The 12,928-nt window shown below is 47.4% G+C and overlaps 1 protein-coding gene across 2 annotated transcripts; it reads left to right on the forward strand.

The window, feature by feature from the left end:
- The first annotated feature begins 5,649 nt into the window (after window positions 1–5,649).
- Window positions 5,650–12,817, forward strand: LOC144125272 (coiled-coil domain-containing protein 124). Of its 2 annotated transcripts, none has more exons than XM_077658519.1 (5): window positions 5,650–5,844; window positions 6,077–6,245; window positions 6,953–7,106; window positions 10,226–10,346; window positions 12,179–12,817. In XM_077658519.1, the coding sequence occupies exons 2-5, from the start codon at window positions 6,090–6,092 to the stop codon at window positions 12,375–12,377; spliced, it is 630 nt and encodes a 209-aa protein (XP_077514645.1). In that variant the 5' UTR covers window positions 5,650–5,844; window positions 6,077–6,089; the 3' UTR covers window positions 12,378–12,817. The 2 variants fall into 2 exon arrangements, with proteins under 2 accessions (XP_077514645.1, XP_077514643.1); XM_077658517.1 differs by having other exon boundaries at window positions 5,661–5,830.
- Window positions 12,818–12,928: the final 111 nt, after the last annotated feature.

Raw genomic sequence — 12,928 nt, forward strand, 5'->3', positions numbered from 1 at the left:
ATAAAACCTACGCAGTCAACGCCCACGTGGCGGCACCGGAGGACACGGTGAAGGGAGTCATCCACGGGGTGGACCCAGGAACTACACCGGATGAGCTCAAGGACAACCTCAGACTACGCAGGCAGGGGGTGAAGATCCTGGCGGCCAGGATGCTTGGAAGCTCGAGCACGGCCGTCATCACCTTTGAAGGCACTTTTCTACCCAAGCAAGTGATCTACCATGGAGGAGAGATGTGGTGCTACGCATACAAACCAACGAGACAAGTCTGCTACAACTGCGGTCAGCAAGGACATCGGATGGACGTCTGTCCAAGCCCACAAACCAAGACCTGTAGGCAGTGCGGATGCCAGAACCCGGCGGAGGCACACAAGTGTACACCCAAGTGCATGCTTTGCGGCGGAGAGCACGCAGCCGGCTCGAAGGACTGCAAGCAGCGCCTTAAGCCAGCGAGCGAGCTACGCTAGGGACCTCAGCAGCAGCAAGGTCGGCGCAGCAGAAGCCGCAGCAGAGGAGGGAAACCGCGATGGTTCGGGGACGAAAGCAGAGACCCGGACAGAAGCAAGTCGCGGAGTCGCAGCCGCGGCAGACACTGGAATCAAAACCAGGGGAGCGGACAAGACGAGTCCTTTCCACCACTGGACAACGGAAGCAAGCAGCAGCAGCAGCAACAACAAAGACAACCCAAGCAGCAACAACAACAGCAGCAGCAGAAGAAGAAGAAGAACGGCGGCAACTCGCAGGTGAGCTGGCGGGACGGCCCTCCCAAATCGCTATATGCTCCGCACTCTAACACAAACTGAACACAAAACACACAAATCCAAAAACTATCAGAGGAAAACGCCAGTCTTAAGCGCGAATTGGAACAGTGCCGCGAAGAGATGAGGCAACTAAGAATACAGCTAGGAGAGATAATTAGGGAGAAACAAGAAATCAGGGCAGGTTTTGTACCAATAAGGACACCAACACCACCAACACAGATTGAGGAAGAATTACAACAGGATATAAGGCCGGACAGCCCAATAATGAAACTCATACAGGAGATGCGCAACGAGATACGCAACGAAATGCAGGGGATGCGTAGTGAAATGCGCAGCGAAATGCAGCAGACACAGCAGAAGGTAGCTATGCAAGAGCAGAGCTTCAGGAACTATGTTAAGAGTCAAACCACGCAGAGAACAGCCAACGATGCGAGGGATAGGCTCTTTAACGAGCGCAGGTTCAGCACTGAAAACCCCAGCACGAGTAACGCTAACCAAACCTGGCTGAGCGAAATCAACAATTAGAGCTATGGCAATGGAACTGCAGAGGCTACGCACGCAAGCAAGGCCTCTTGCAGCAGTACATATATTCCAGGGGAACCACACCAGGTATTATTTTACTACAGGAAACAAACAACACGACACCAAAACTCAGAGGGTACACATGTCAAGAGGGCAGCCGCATTGCCACCTTAATTAGTAACAAGGTGGGGGCCATAGAACACAAACAGATAGAGGACACAAACATAGATCACATAACCACAGAGATAATTCCCAAGAAGAAAGCGAAAGCCAAAAGCACCCTAATAGTTAACCTATATAGTCCGCCGAGGCAAACAAATGGCGACTTCCTCAGGCTCTTTGCGGAGGCGAAGAGACTAGCAGGGCAAAACACCCTTCTCATAGCAGGCGATTTCAACGCCAAAAGCCCAAGATGGGGCTACCCCAGAGATGACAAGAAGGGGCGTGGCATCTGCTTAGCGGCAGAGCGCACAGGGTGCGACCTCCTAACCGACGAGAGCCAGCCAACCAGACAAGGCAACAGCGTGAGCCCAGATGCGAGCCCGGACCTCACCTTCGTAAGAGGCAACAAGCAGGTAGAATGGGAAAACCTTCTCGAGAACCTGGGTAGCGACCACTACATAGTCAGAACCTGCATGGTAGCCGAGGGGGTCAAAAGGAAGATTGCAATGGCACGGCACGAATCACGGATTGGGACGCTTTCAGGGTGCAATGCACGCAGATAGAGGGCGAAATCGAATCCGTAGAGGAGTGGAGTCAAAAGCTTCGGCAAATCCAGGAGGGATACACAAAAGCTGTGGATAGAACAGAGCAAACACCGGAAGTAGATAAAAGGCTCATCGGGCTATGGGAGGCAAGACGAGGGCTTACCAAGCGCTGGAAAAGGCAGAAGCTAAACCGAAAGCTTAAAAGGAAAATCGCTGAGATAACTGAAAAAGCAGAGCAATATGCAATACAACTGGCAAGGCAGGGCTGGCAGCAGTTCAGTAATTCGCTGAATGGCACGCTAGGCACGGTTAGGACGTGGCAGATTCTCCGAGCCCTCATGGACCCAACCCAAAGCAAAACCGAAGGCAGCAAGTCGCTAGAGACTGGTACATCAATATGATGGAACCGAGGAACAGCTGCTAGAGGAAGTTAGGATAAAAGGCTACGGGAAGGATCAGATAGAAAGCTACAAGGAAGAGTATAAAGGCGAAGAGAATCTAAACATGGACAGGCCTATCACCAAGGAAGAGGTAATCGAGGCGGTAAGAGCGGCCACAAAGAACACGGCAACGGGAGCAGACAAAATCAGCAACTCACTAATCAGGAATCTCAGCGACAACGCCATAGACCAGCTAGTGGTGTACCTCAATAAGCTTTGGCAATCCGGCGCGGTTCCGGCAGAGTGGAAGCACGCAATGGTGGTAATGGTACCAAAGCCAGGCAAAAAGCTATCGATCGAAAACCTCAGGCCCATTTCCTTAACATCATGTCTAGGTAAGCTCTACGAGAGGATAATCACCAAAAGGATTCAAACACATCTGGAAGGAGGAAGGTTATACCCGGATAGCATGTACGGTTTTAGAGCGAACCTGTCCACCCAAGACATCCTAATACAGCTTAAGGAGGAGGTTCTAGCCACGATGCCAAAAGCAGGGGAAAACGTGGTCATGGCCCTCGATATAAAGGGGGCCTTCGACAACGTCAGCCACAACGCCATCATGGAGGGAATCAATAACACCAACTGCGGAAGAAGAGTCCATAATTATGTCAGGGCCTTCTTAAGCGATAGAACTGCGACAGTCGGGCTTGGAGACCTTAGAAGCGACCCTTTCGGCACACCATGCAAGGGCACTCCCCAGGGATCGGTCATCTCACCGATATTATTCAACGTTGCGATGATCGGGCTTGCGCGGCAACTCGAGAGGATACCAAGGATAAAACACGCGATGTATGCCGACGATGTCACGGTATGGGTCACCCAGGGCTCTCTGGGGGAGAAGGAGGACAGACTACAGGAAGCAGACGCGTGCGTGGAGAAGTACACCAGAGAAAGAGGCCTCAGATGCTCAACCGAGAAATCGGAGCTGCTGAGAGTCGGAAGACATCCCACTAAAGCGGAGCTGGAAGTCTACCTGGAGGGGCAGAGGATCCCAGAGAAAGACATGATAAGGGTGCTAGGTATGTGGCTGCAAAGAAGCAGGAAATGCAGCCACACCATCAGCCTAATAAGTAAAGCAGCAGAGCAGGTAGGAAGAATGATCAGCAGAGTCTCGCATAGGCGGTACGGCATGAAAGAGGAAGACACTCAGACTCGTGAGCAGCCTGATAGTCAGCCGAGTCACCTATTCACTGCCCTACCAGATACCAACCAAAGCCGACATGGAACAGATAGATGTAATATTAAGGAAGGCATATAAGACCGCCCTGCATCTACCTAGGAACACACCGAACGAGAAACTACTCCAGCTAGGGATTAGTAACACCTTCCAAGAGCTGAGGGAGGCCCAAATCAGGGCACAGTATACGAGACTCCGAGGCACTCCAACAGGCCGGGAACTGCTGAAAAGAATAGGGGTGGAAACACAAGAGCGCCTTGACAGGTACAGGGACGTCCCGGATGGAATTAGAAAAGCCATTCGGGTCGCACCCCTGCCCAGGAACATGGATCCGAACCTGCACGAAGGAAGACGGAAAGCAAGAGCCGAGTATATCGAGCGAGGCTTAGCCAATCTGGAAAACACGGTCTTCACGGACGCGGCGCTGTACCTGATGGATAGGAAGCGCACGGCCGCGGCTGTAGTAGTCGACCACCAGGGAGAACTGATCACCTGTGCAGCGGCAGAGGCTGCGGACGCAACAGAAGCCGAGGAGGTTGCCATAGCTCTAGCGGTCGCTTGCGGCTCCCAGGGAAACAAATCTCTAAACATACTTACAGACTCGAAAGAGGCATGTAGGAACTACACTAGGGGAAGGATAGGTGCCGCAGCCATGAACATACTCAGAAAAGCGCGTGTCTCAGACACAAAACACATACACAGCCTGGTTTAGATACCCGGACATGCAGGTATTAAGGGAAATGAAAGAGCGGACGGCCATGCTCGAGCGATGAGTTTCCGAGCGGGATTACCGGACGACTTTTGCGCCCGAGCCTGCGACGGGGGGTATGCAGAGCACCTGGCCCTATACAGGGGCTTAAGGTATAAATATCCTCCGCCACACAAGGCACTAACAAAGGAAGAGGCTACCGGGTGGCGCAGACTGCAGACGGGTATTTTTCCAAATTTACACATACTAAACAAGATGTTTCCGACACAATACAGAGCCACATGCCCGTGGTGCGGGGCGGTACCAACGCTGTACCGCATCACATGGGAGTGTGAGCGAAACATAAAATTCAACCAACACAAACACACACGTGCGGAGCAATGGGAGAGCCGGCTCGTCAGCAGCGAGCTCACGGTCCAAAGGTCCCTGGTGCAGCACGCTTACGAGGCAGCGCGGCTCAGCGGAGCCCTGGAATGAGGGCCCGACCTTGCGAAGACGGGATCCGGGATCGCCTGATATGAAGACGACGCGGATCCTGCTGCCGCCGAACTACGCAAATGTTCAATAAAAGTTTTTCACTCACTCACACTTACTATACTTGAAGCGTAATCTATCTCCCTCTGTACTGCATATGTCTAACAACTTCTGCAGGTCTTCCTTGTTGTCAGCCATTATCACTATATCGTCCGCGTATATTAGTCCCGGTAATGTCTGTTTAATCAATTCCCCTTGCTTGAAAAAAGATAGGTTGAAGCCTAGTCCGCCCCCCTCTAGCTTGGTGTCCAACCCTTGCAGATACAACATGAACAACAACAATAATAATAATAATAATAATAATTGGTTTTTTGGGCGGGAAAGGAAATGGCGCAGTATCTGTTTCATATATCGTTGGACACCTGAACCGCGCCGTAAGGGAAGGGATAAAGGAGGGAGTGAAAGAAGAGAGGAAGAGAGTCAGTGTTTAGGGCGCTCGACTACTGATCCGGAGTTCCCGGGTTCGAGCCCTACCGCGGCGGCTGCGTTTTTATGGAGGAAAAACGCTAAGGCGCCCGTGTGCTGTGCGATGTCAGGGCACGTTAAAGATCCCCAGGTGGTCGAAATTATTCCGGAGCCCTCCACTACGGCACCTCTCTCTACAACATGAACAACAAAGGGGACAGAGGACATCCTGTACAGCGAAGCACAGAGAAGCGAAGCACAGCCGCGCCACCTAGAAAAACATCGTCTGCTGAAATAATTTTCTTAAAACTTTCTCTAAAAGTCTAAAAAAGTAGTCAGAGATACAATATTAATATACCAATGTGTTAAAAATTAAAACAATTAATAGTTTCATTGAGTCACAACCGCGCTAACGTCGCTAGCATCGCAAGCCCCATAGTTGGTGCGTTGGTGATCGTAGGAAGTTGACATCATGATTGGCATACATACCCAGTGAATTTAAGGAAATTAAGCTTTCACCATTCATTGAAAAAGTTTCCCTTTTAGCGCAAGTGGTCTGGAGACGGCCACATAACCAAGTAAGTTCAAACAGGCATGCAGTGGCATAGCAAGCCTTGTTTGTAGCCTTTTCAGTGGTGTAGTTAGCAGCCGTGAGCCGTCCAAATATTAGCGCATTCTGGCCTTATCCTGTATGTGTATTCTCTTATACTGTATATGTGTGTTGAGAAGTGAGGGTCTGAACATATTTTCTGTTGCGCTTACTCGGCATTAAAGCCTAATGTGTTGCGTTATGTAACTGTACCAACTGTCGTATTGCCTCGCAGCCAGTCGTCTACAATGCCAAAAAAATTTGGCACCAACACAAAGTCAGCTGAAGCTCGTGCTAAAAAGGAAGCCGTAAAAATAGCTGACAAAGTAAAAAAGGAAAAGGAAGCCGAAGATGCCCTATGGAACGACGATGACAAGCACATAGCCAGGAAACAGCAAAGGAAGGTAAGCCAAGCGGGAAATGCAAAACGCGATGGGACTTTCGCAGTGTCGATGCCCTCTCTTTTTTTTTTTTAATCGGTGCAGAAACCTCGAATGCCTGATGCTTAGACCTGATAGATCTCTTGTCGAATTTCAGGTTTTAAAGGCAGCCTTTAATACGTCGTCGATTCCGGTATCTGATCTCGTTCTGTGGTGCTGTGTTTTACAGGAGACTATTACCTCAGTATAAAACCCCCTGTTTTGGTGATGGTGGACTGTACTGCATAGTTTGATCACAATTCTGTCACACGTGTCCATAATACTGACCACAAAGCTGGTTTGCGGTCGCGGGCGTGCTGCGTGCCCTGTTGGCACACTGTTGGATACATTACTGAAACCTTGTCTATTCTGCGCTGACACGACACATGTCCTCAGTGGGCTCATGCCACTTAACTGGTGCTGCACAAAGCGTCATATGCAAGCTTTGACCACCTGAACACTAAAAAAGGGGTGCTAACAGTGCAGCGCAGCGAAGTTAGCCATGCTCTACATTGTGATCTTTTACATATGGGCATACAGTCAGTTTGGTCCTCGCTACTTGTTATCCTTCTAGTGTCCGTCATTTGACGCTAGTGTTTCTTTAGTTTTGGTGGTTTTTCACTCCGTTCCTATGTGGGAAGCTGACAGTTGTGATGCAGCAGTAATGCTGGACGGATGTTCGTGTTTTGCAGGAGGAGAGAGACAAGAAGAAGACTGAACAGCTCGAAAAGAAGGCCGTGCTGAAGCAGATGTATGATGAAGAAATGAACAGCATCAAGGCTGCCAAGACACGTGCTGAGAAAGTGACAAGGGCAGACATTGCAGCACTGGGTGAAAGGCAACAGAGTGAGTTCATTGGAGCAAATGCTGTTGGACTTTCATGCTTGTAATATGCTACTTGAATGGCTGCCCATGATAAAAAAAAAATTGTTGCAGCCTTGCAGAGTTGTATGCAGCCATTATGATTGTCATGCAAATGGCTACATGGTCCACATATTTGTTTTCTTTCAACTTTCCAGCTGATTGAAGCACCTGTATGTGCTTTCATTAACACTACTATAAGACATGCTTATTTATTCTACATACTGCAAGTGCCGGACAGAACTAAAAAATTAAGCAGCAAATGCCCTTTAAAGGACTTTAGAAACCCAATTTTAGTTGCATGTTTCCTTCTTTTAAATAATGTGTTAGACATGTGGTATTTGCTTTACGGTTATTAAATAAGTTGATAACTGAATTTTTTCTCTCATGCTGTTTTGGTTTCATCAACTGAAAGATAGCTGTGGCATGTAGTTCACACTTTGGTCACGTGAGGCATGAAAAAAACCTGCAATATAAACGCTGATACATAGTTTTAATTCTCTGCAGCGTTTCAGCTATCCTACTTCAAGAGCTGGAATGACAACAAACAATGTATCAGCAGTTATATTGCCGTTTTTTTTTGTGCCGCACATGACCTAAGTATGAACTGCACATTGCAACCATCGTTTGGTTGATGAAAGTGAAACCGAAACACCACCAAGAAGCAATCCAATTATACATGATTTAGCGGTCATAGGCGAATACTGCACGGTGATCCATGCATTTTAATGTCTGACACATAATTTGAAATAGGAAAACACGCAAGCAAAAATTTGCTGCCTCTAGTCCTTTACTATCTGTTGGGATGCATTTTTTTCGATTTTTAATATTTTTGTAAGTAGGATGCCAGTAATCCTCAGGAAGAATTCTTGCCTTCTCCGGTGATTACTTATGCAGTTTCTTCTCGGCCCTCATATGTCCACGCTGTGACTCAAAATTGCTTTTAAAGTTTTAGTTGTACTTCTTTTGACTCATTTCTCCTGTCATATGAGGTCATAATGTACAGAAAGGAGCACATTTTAGGCACCTTAATGCACTCATGCTTGCAAAACAAGCAAGAGAAACAACATTGACTGGAGCCTTATAAGATGTACTGTAAAACACAAAACTGTCAATTTTAAAAACTTGTCTGCATTCATTTCACATGCTTAGCATGCTGTTTTATGACATGGTTTTTCAGGTGTTGGTATATTTTATTGCTTCCACATCAGGGGACATTGCTCCTTGTATACAAGGAATTTGATAGTGTTCAGGAAGGGGATCTACAGTCGTGCCTCGTTAATATCGACACGCTGGTTCCCGAGCAAAAGTGTCCATAAAGTGAGTCGTCCGTGATGACGAATCATGAAGAAAAACAAAAAAGAAATATGAAAAAGAAAAAGGCTGTGGATTGGCTCAGCTAATCCAGGATATACAAAGCAAAAGCTGTTGGAGTTCATTGTGTTCTTTGGCATTGGTGTTGACAACGTTCTAGACTTTGATGATGTTGAGGAAAGGAAGGGCGCATAACTGGCTCCCTGGGTCAGTGGACGCTTTCAATCTGCTTTGAGGTAGGTGGCGGTGGTGAGAGAGGGATGTGGGCTGCATGCATTAGTGCTGACAACGTAATGGCAGACACACAGCACTGCAGCAATAGCCCCCGGTTGGGTGACCAACCTCTCGGGATCAACCATTAATCTAACTGCCACCTGCCAAGGTGGGTGCGATGCCTATCCAGTGTGCGGAACGCAGTCAACGTTACAGATACACCATAGTTTTCACTCTGTAACCAAGTCAGCAGAAGTTAAACCGCAGCTAATTTTTTTTCTCCAGCTGAGGCTCGGCTAGATCAATCACGTGGTCAGGTAGCAGCCACTCCGCGGCTGTGGAGCCTGGTGCAGCGACGGCAAAGACTTGGCTCGGCGGCGTGGCGAACTCATGTGACGCATTGCTATAGCAGCAGCGCCATGTCACGTGGTTGTGACTTCATGTTTCTCGGAGCAGCGTTTGCTCGCTCCAGCTAGGCCAGTGAAGCTTTTACTTTAAGAGATGCTTTATGATTATGGACTGCTTCTCTGCGTAGTTGTAGGCAGTGAAGCAGAAATCGAGCAATCTTGGAAGCTGAAGCTAATTATTACTGTCGCCGTTATCTTTAAAATGATGCGGTGCAAATTTTGGCATGTTTGGAGTACCTAGTGGTCTATGAGACGTGTGATGGAGCCTACGACTGTTCATATCCCAAGAATTCTGTACTCATTCGGCTGGCAGCTGCTGATAGCGGTTTTTAATGTAGCACACGGAAGGAATTTTTTTCGCTGCCATTCATGCAATGTGGCAAATGGTAAGGTAAGTCGACCGGGTACATGGCTACTGTAAATAATGAAATCATACACATGCAAAGATGCCTTTATGTTGTTGCTGATGTGTGTCATGTACGCACCTTCATAATTGAAGAAAAAGAGTGCGAGCGACCTGTTCTCTTGGTCGTAGATGTAGCGCATAGGCCATGCAAGAATGGTCTCAAGCTCCGTGAATGTTACCGTCCGTTAGCATCAAAAAGTGTGGGCAGGGGTATTAGATGTAGAGCTGAAACCATACTTACTCGTGGCTGACTTTTTGTTATTCTGTTTTGCAAGCAATCCCTTCGCCGAGAACACCGGCCCTTTATGACCAAACAAACATAAGTCAGCATAACTGTGAAGCTATTGGTCTGTCGTGCAATGGTTGCATCCAGTGGTTGCAAAGCTGCATTTCTGAAGTGTTTTGGTCAAGTTAATTGAAAAACAAATAAGTTAATTGGCAAAATTAGGAAAAGAAAATTCTCCCTACCTTCATACTCGTGTGGCCGACTGTAGCTACAACAAGCTAATTTTAGTCAAACATACAACAAAAGCGGTGCAACCACATAAAAACTAAAAAATATGGGACAGAGACCTCGGACATTCGGCCTCAAAACTGCCTGTACTTTCAATTGAATTTTTCTTTTTCCTCTTCTTGTGTAAGAGAAATGCAGAAGTGCCAAATCCTTGCTCTATGTCCTTGCGTTCACGTGGGCCTGTTTGCTGCAGTGCCACTGAAAACCTTGCGACTGCTTGCAAATGTCAAAATGTATTTGTTTCTTCCAGAGGCACAAAAAGACCCGGAGGAGTTGCTGCTGCATGAGAAGCCATTGGAGGAAAACATCAACCGAGTGGTTGTGGAGGGTGAAGAAGCTCGGACGGTTGATGAAGCCATTGCTGTGCTCAGGCAAGCTTTGATTCTTGTCTTATATTTCGTCTGCTAAGTATTCCTGTGCATTGGTATTGCTCTTCTAAATTGAGTAAAAGGTCATTAATTCGGAAATCCAGATAATTCGAACTGTTGCCGCAGTCCCGGCCAATGCCCATGTAAGTATTTATGGTGTTGGATGCTCGCCAATTTGGATGCCACGAGTCTCGCGCTGGTTAATTCAAGCGGCTCCCAAAGAGAGGCCATGACCAGGTATGACCTGCACAGCAGGCAGTCATCAAAATAGCTGTACTCAAACCTGAATTGTATGCTGCAGAGTCGCCCGCGCACGTTGACGAAAAATGGACAGCTCCGGCTTCGGAGAACAGTCCGGCTGCTTAGTTTCAGTTCCGCTTTTTTGAGCTTCGCGTCGGCCTGCAGTGACGGCAGCTTTTGGCTGCAGATCAGCCAGCCAACCAAGCCCAGCGCGCATTTCCCTCTCTTACATCAGCGGGGTTCTTACATTCTTGCATTGTGCCAAAACTGTGCGTTCATCACGTGCCATCCACTGTTTGTGTGGTGAAGCTTGCTCATGCTCAATAGAGCCGCTTGTGAAGAGGGCTCCGGCACTACTGCATCGCATCATGAAGAATGCCAGTTATGGCCTTACCAAGTTCTGCTTCAACGCTCCAGACAGCATGTACATAATGAAGCAGTGACGGAAGTGTGAAAAAATGGCGACCGTAGCACTGCCCTCATCTCAAAAACAGACTATCACTGCCCAGCCTTTCACCAAATAAATTTACCATGATGCAAGCAGTTCTTGCCATTTTTGGGGTCACTTGATAATTTCTTTCAGATAATTAGAAAATTTTACTGCTGTCTTGAGTTTGAATTAATGAGCATTTCCTGTAATGTACTCAAAGAGGCGAAATCTTAAGAGTGCATTTGTTGCACGTACAGAGCATTGTAAAGCTTGCACTCCTTTCCTTCACAAATCTCCGGTAAGGTTTCACACACCTGGTTTGCATGCTTGTATCAGTGTGATGTGCTTGTGGTAAAGTTTTCCAAGAGTTCCCATATTTTTTAATTGCATTTTAAATTGGGGAAAAAAGGCAGTGGGAGGATATGTATTTTTAAGGTCATTATGTATGCTACTTTCCTCCTACGGCTTTCCCAGCTGAAGCAAATGATCCGCAAGGACTGGATGAAGTCTCCAGAGAACCCTCTCAACCAGATTCAGGCTGGCAGATTCTGACAGCCTTGCAATATTGAGTCCCTTGATACCATTTGTTTCAGATGTGGCTATGGTAAACAGTCTGGTGATTGGCACAGGTTGCACTGCAGTGAACTGGCCATGTGGGAAAGAAGACACGGTGTCATGGGTCAGTGATCATATGCCAGGAGTTTAGGCAGTTAAGACTCCAGTGTCCATCTTGTGCACAGTTTTAGTTTTGGTCAGTAGAGACTCATTTTGCTGCTATGATGACCTTCTGGCCCCCGATTTAGTTATGGCTGTTATACAGCTGATTGGGTGATTATGAATGCACCTGTGCAATGTGATCAATGCTTGTAGTGAAGTGGGGGCTCGACACAACCTGAAGAGCGATCGGAAGGTTTAAGTAAAGCTTTGTTGCTTCATTTTAACCTTTCATTGCATGCATGCAGTGCTGACAAATAAAGTGTAATTACCTCACACGCAATGTTTGGCTTTTGTTATGTTGCATAGGTGTAGTGAGTCATTTTGACTTTTAACTGGAAAGAAAAAAAGGGGGGGGGGATATCATTCATTTAAAAGGTCATAATGCACACCACTGTGCTCGTTCACCCCAATGAATACTATACAACAGTGGATGCTTTCCCACTTGCAGTGTGAAGGATGGACCAGCAGACAGGCACCCGGAGAGGAGAGCCAAGGCAGCGTACGATGCCTTCGAGAAGCAAAAGCTTCCGGAACTGAAAGCAGAGAACCCCAACCTACGGCTTTCCCAGCTGAAGCAAATGATCCGCAAGGACTGGATGAAGTCTCCAGAGAACCCTCTCAACCAGATTCAGGCTGGCAGATTCTGACAGCCTTGCAATATTGAGTCCCTTGATACCATTTGTTTCAGATGTGGCTATGGTAAACAGTCTGGTGATTGGCACAGGTTGCACTGCAGTGAACTGGCCATGTGGGAAAGAAGACACGGTGTCATGGGTCAGTGATCATATGCCAGGAGTTTAGGCAGTTAAGACTCCAGTGTCCATCTTGTGCACAGTTTTAGTTTTGGTCAGTAGAGACTCATTTTGCTGCTATGATGACCTTCTGGCCCCCGATTTAGTTATGGCTGTTATACAGCTGATTGGGTGATTATGAATGCACCTGTGCAATGTGATCAATGCTTGTAGTGAAGTGGGGGCTCGACACAACCTGAAGAGCGATCGGAAGGTTTAAGTAAAGCTTTGTTGCTTCATTTTAACCTTTCATTGCATGCATGCAGTGCTGACAAATAAAGTGTAATTACCTCACACGCAATGTTTGGCTTTTGTTATGTTGCATAGGTGTAGCGAGTCATTGTTGGGGGCACCAAATAGCTTAGGGTGTATGTTAGTTGACATCACGTGCTCCAGGATACATGGTT

This window comes from Amblyomma americanum, chromosome 3 (genome assembly GCF_052857255.1).
Source record: "Amblyomma americanum isolate KBUSLIRL-KWMA chromosome 3, ASM5285725v1, whole genome shotgun sequence".
Classification (NCBI taxonomy): domain Eukaryota; kingdom Metazoa; phylum Arthropoda; class Arachnida; order Ixodida; family Ixodidae; genus Amblyomma; species Amblyomma americanum.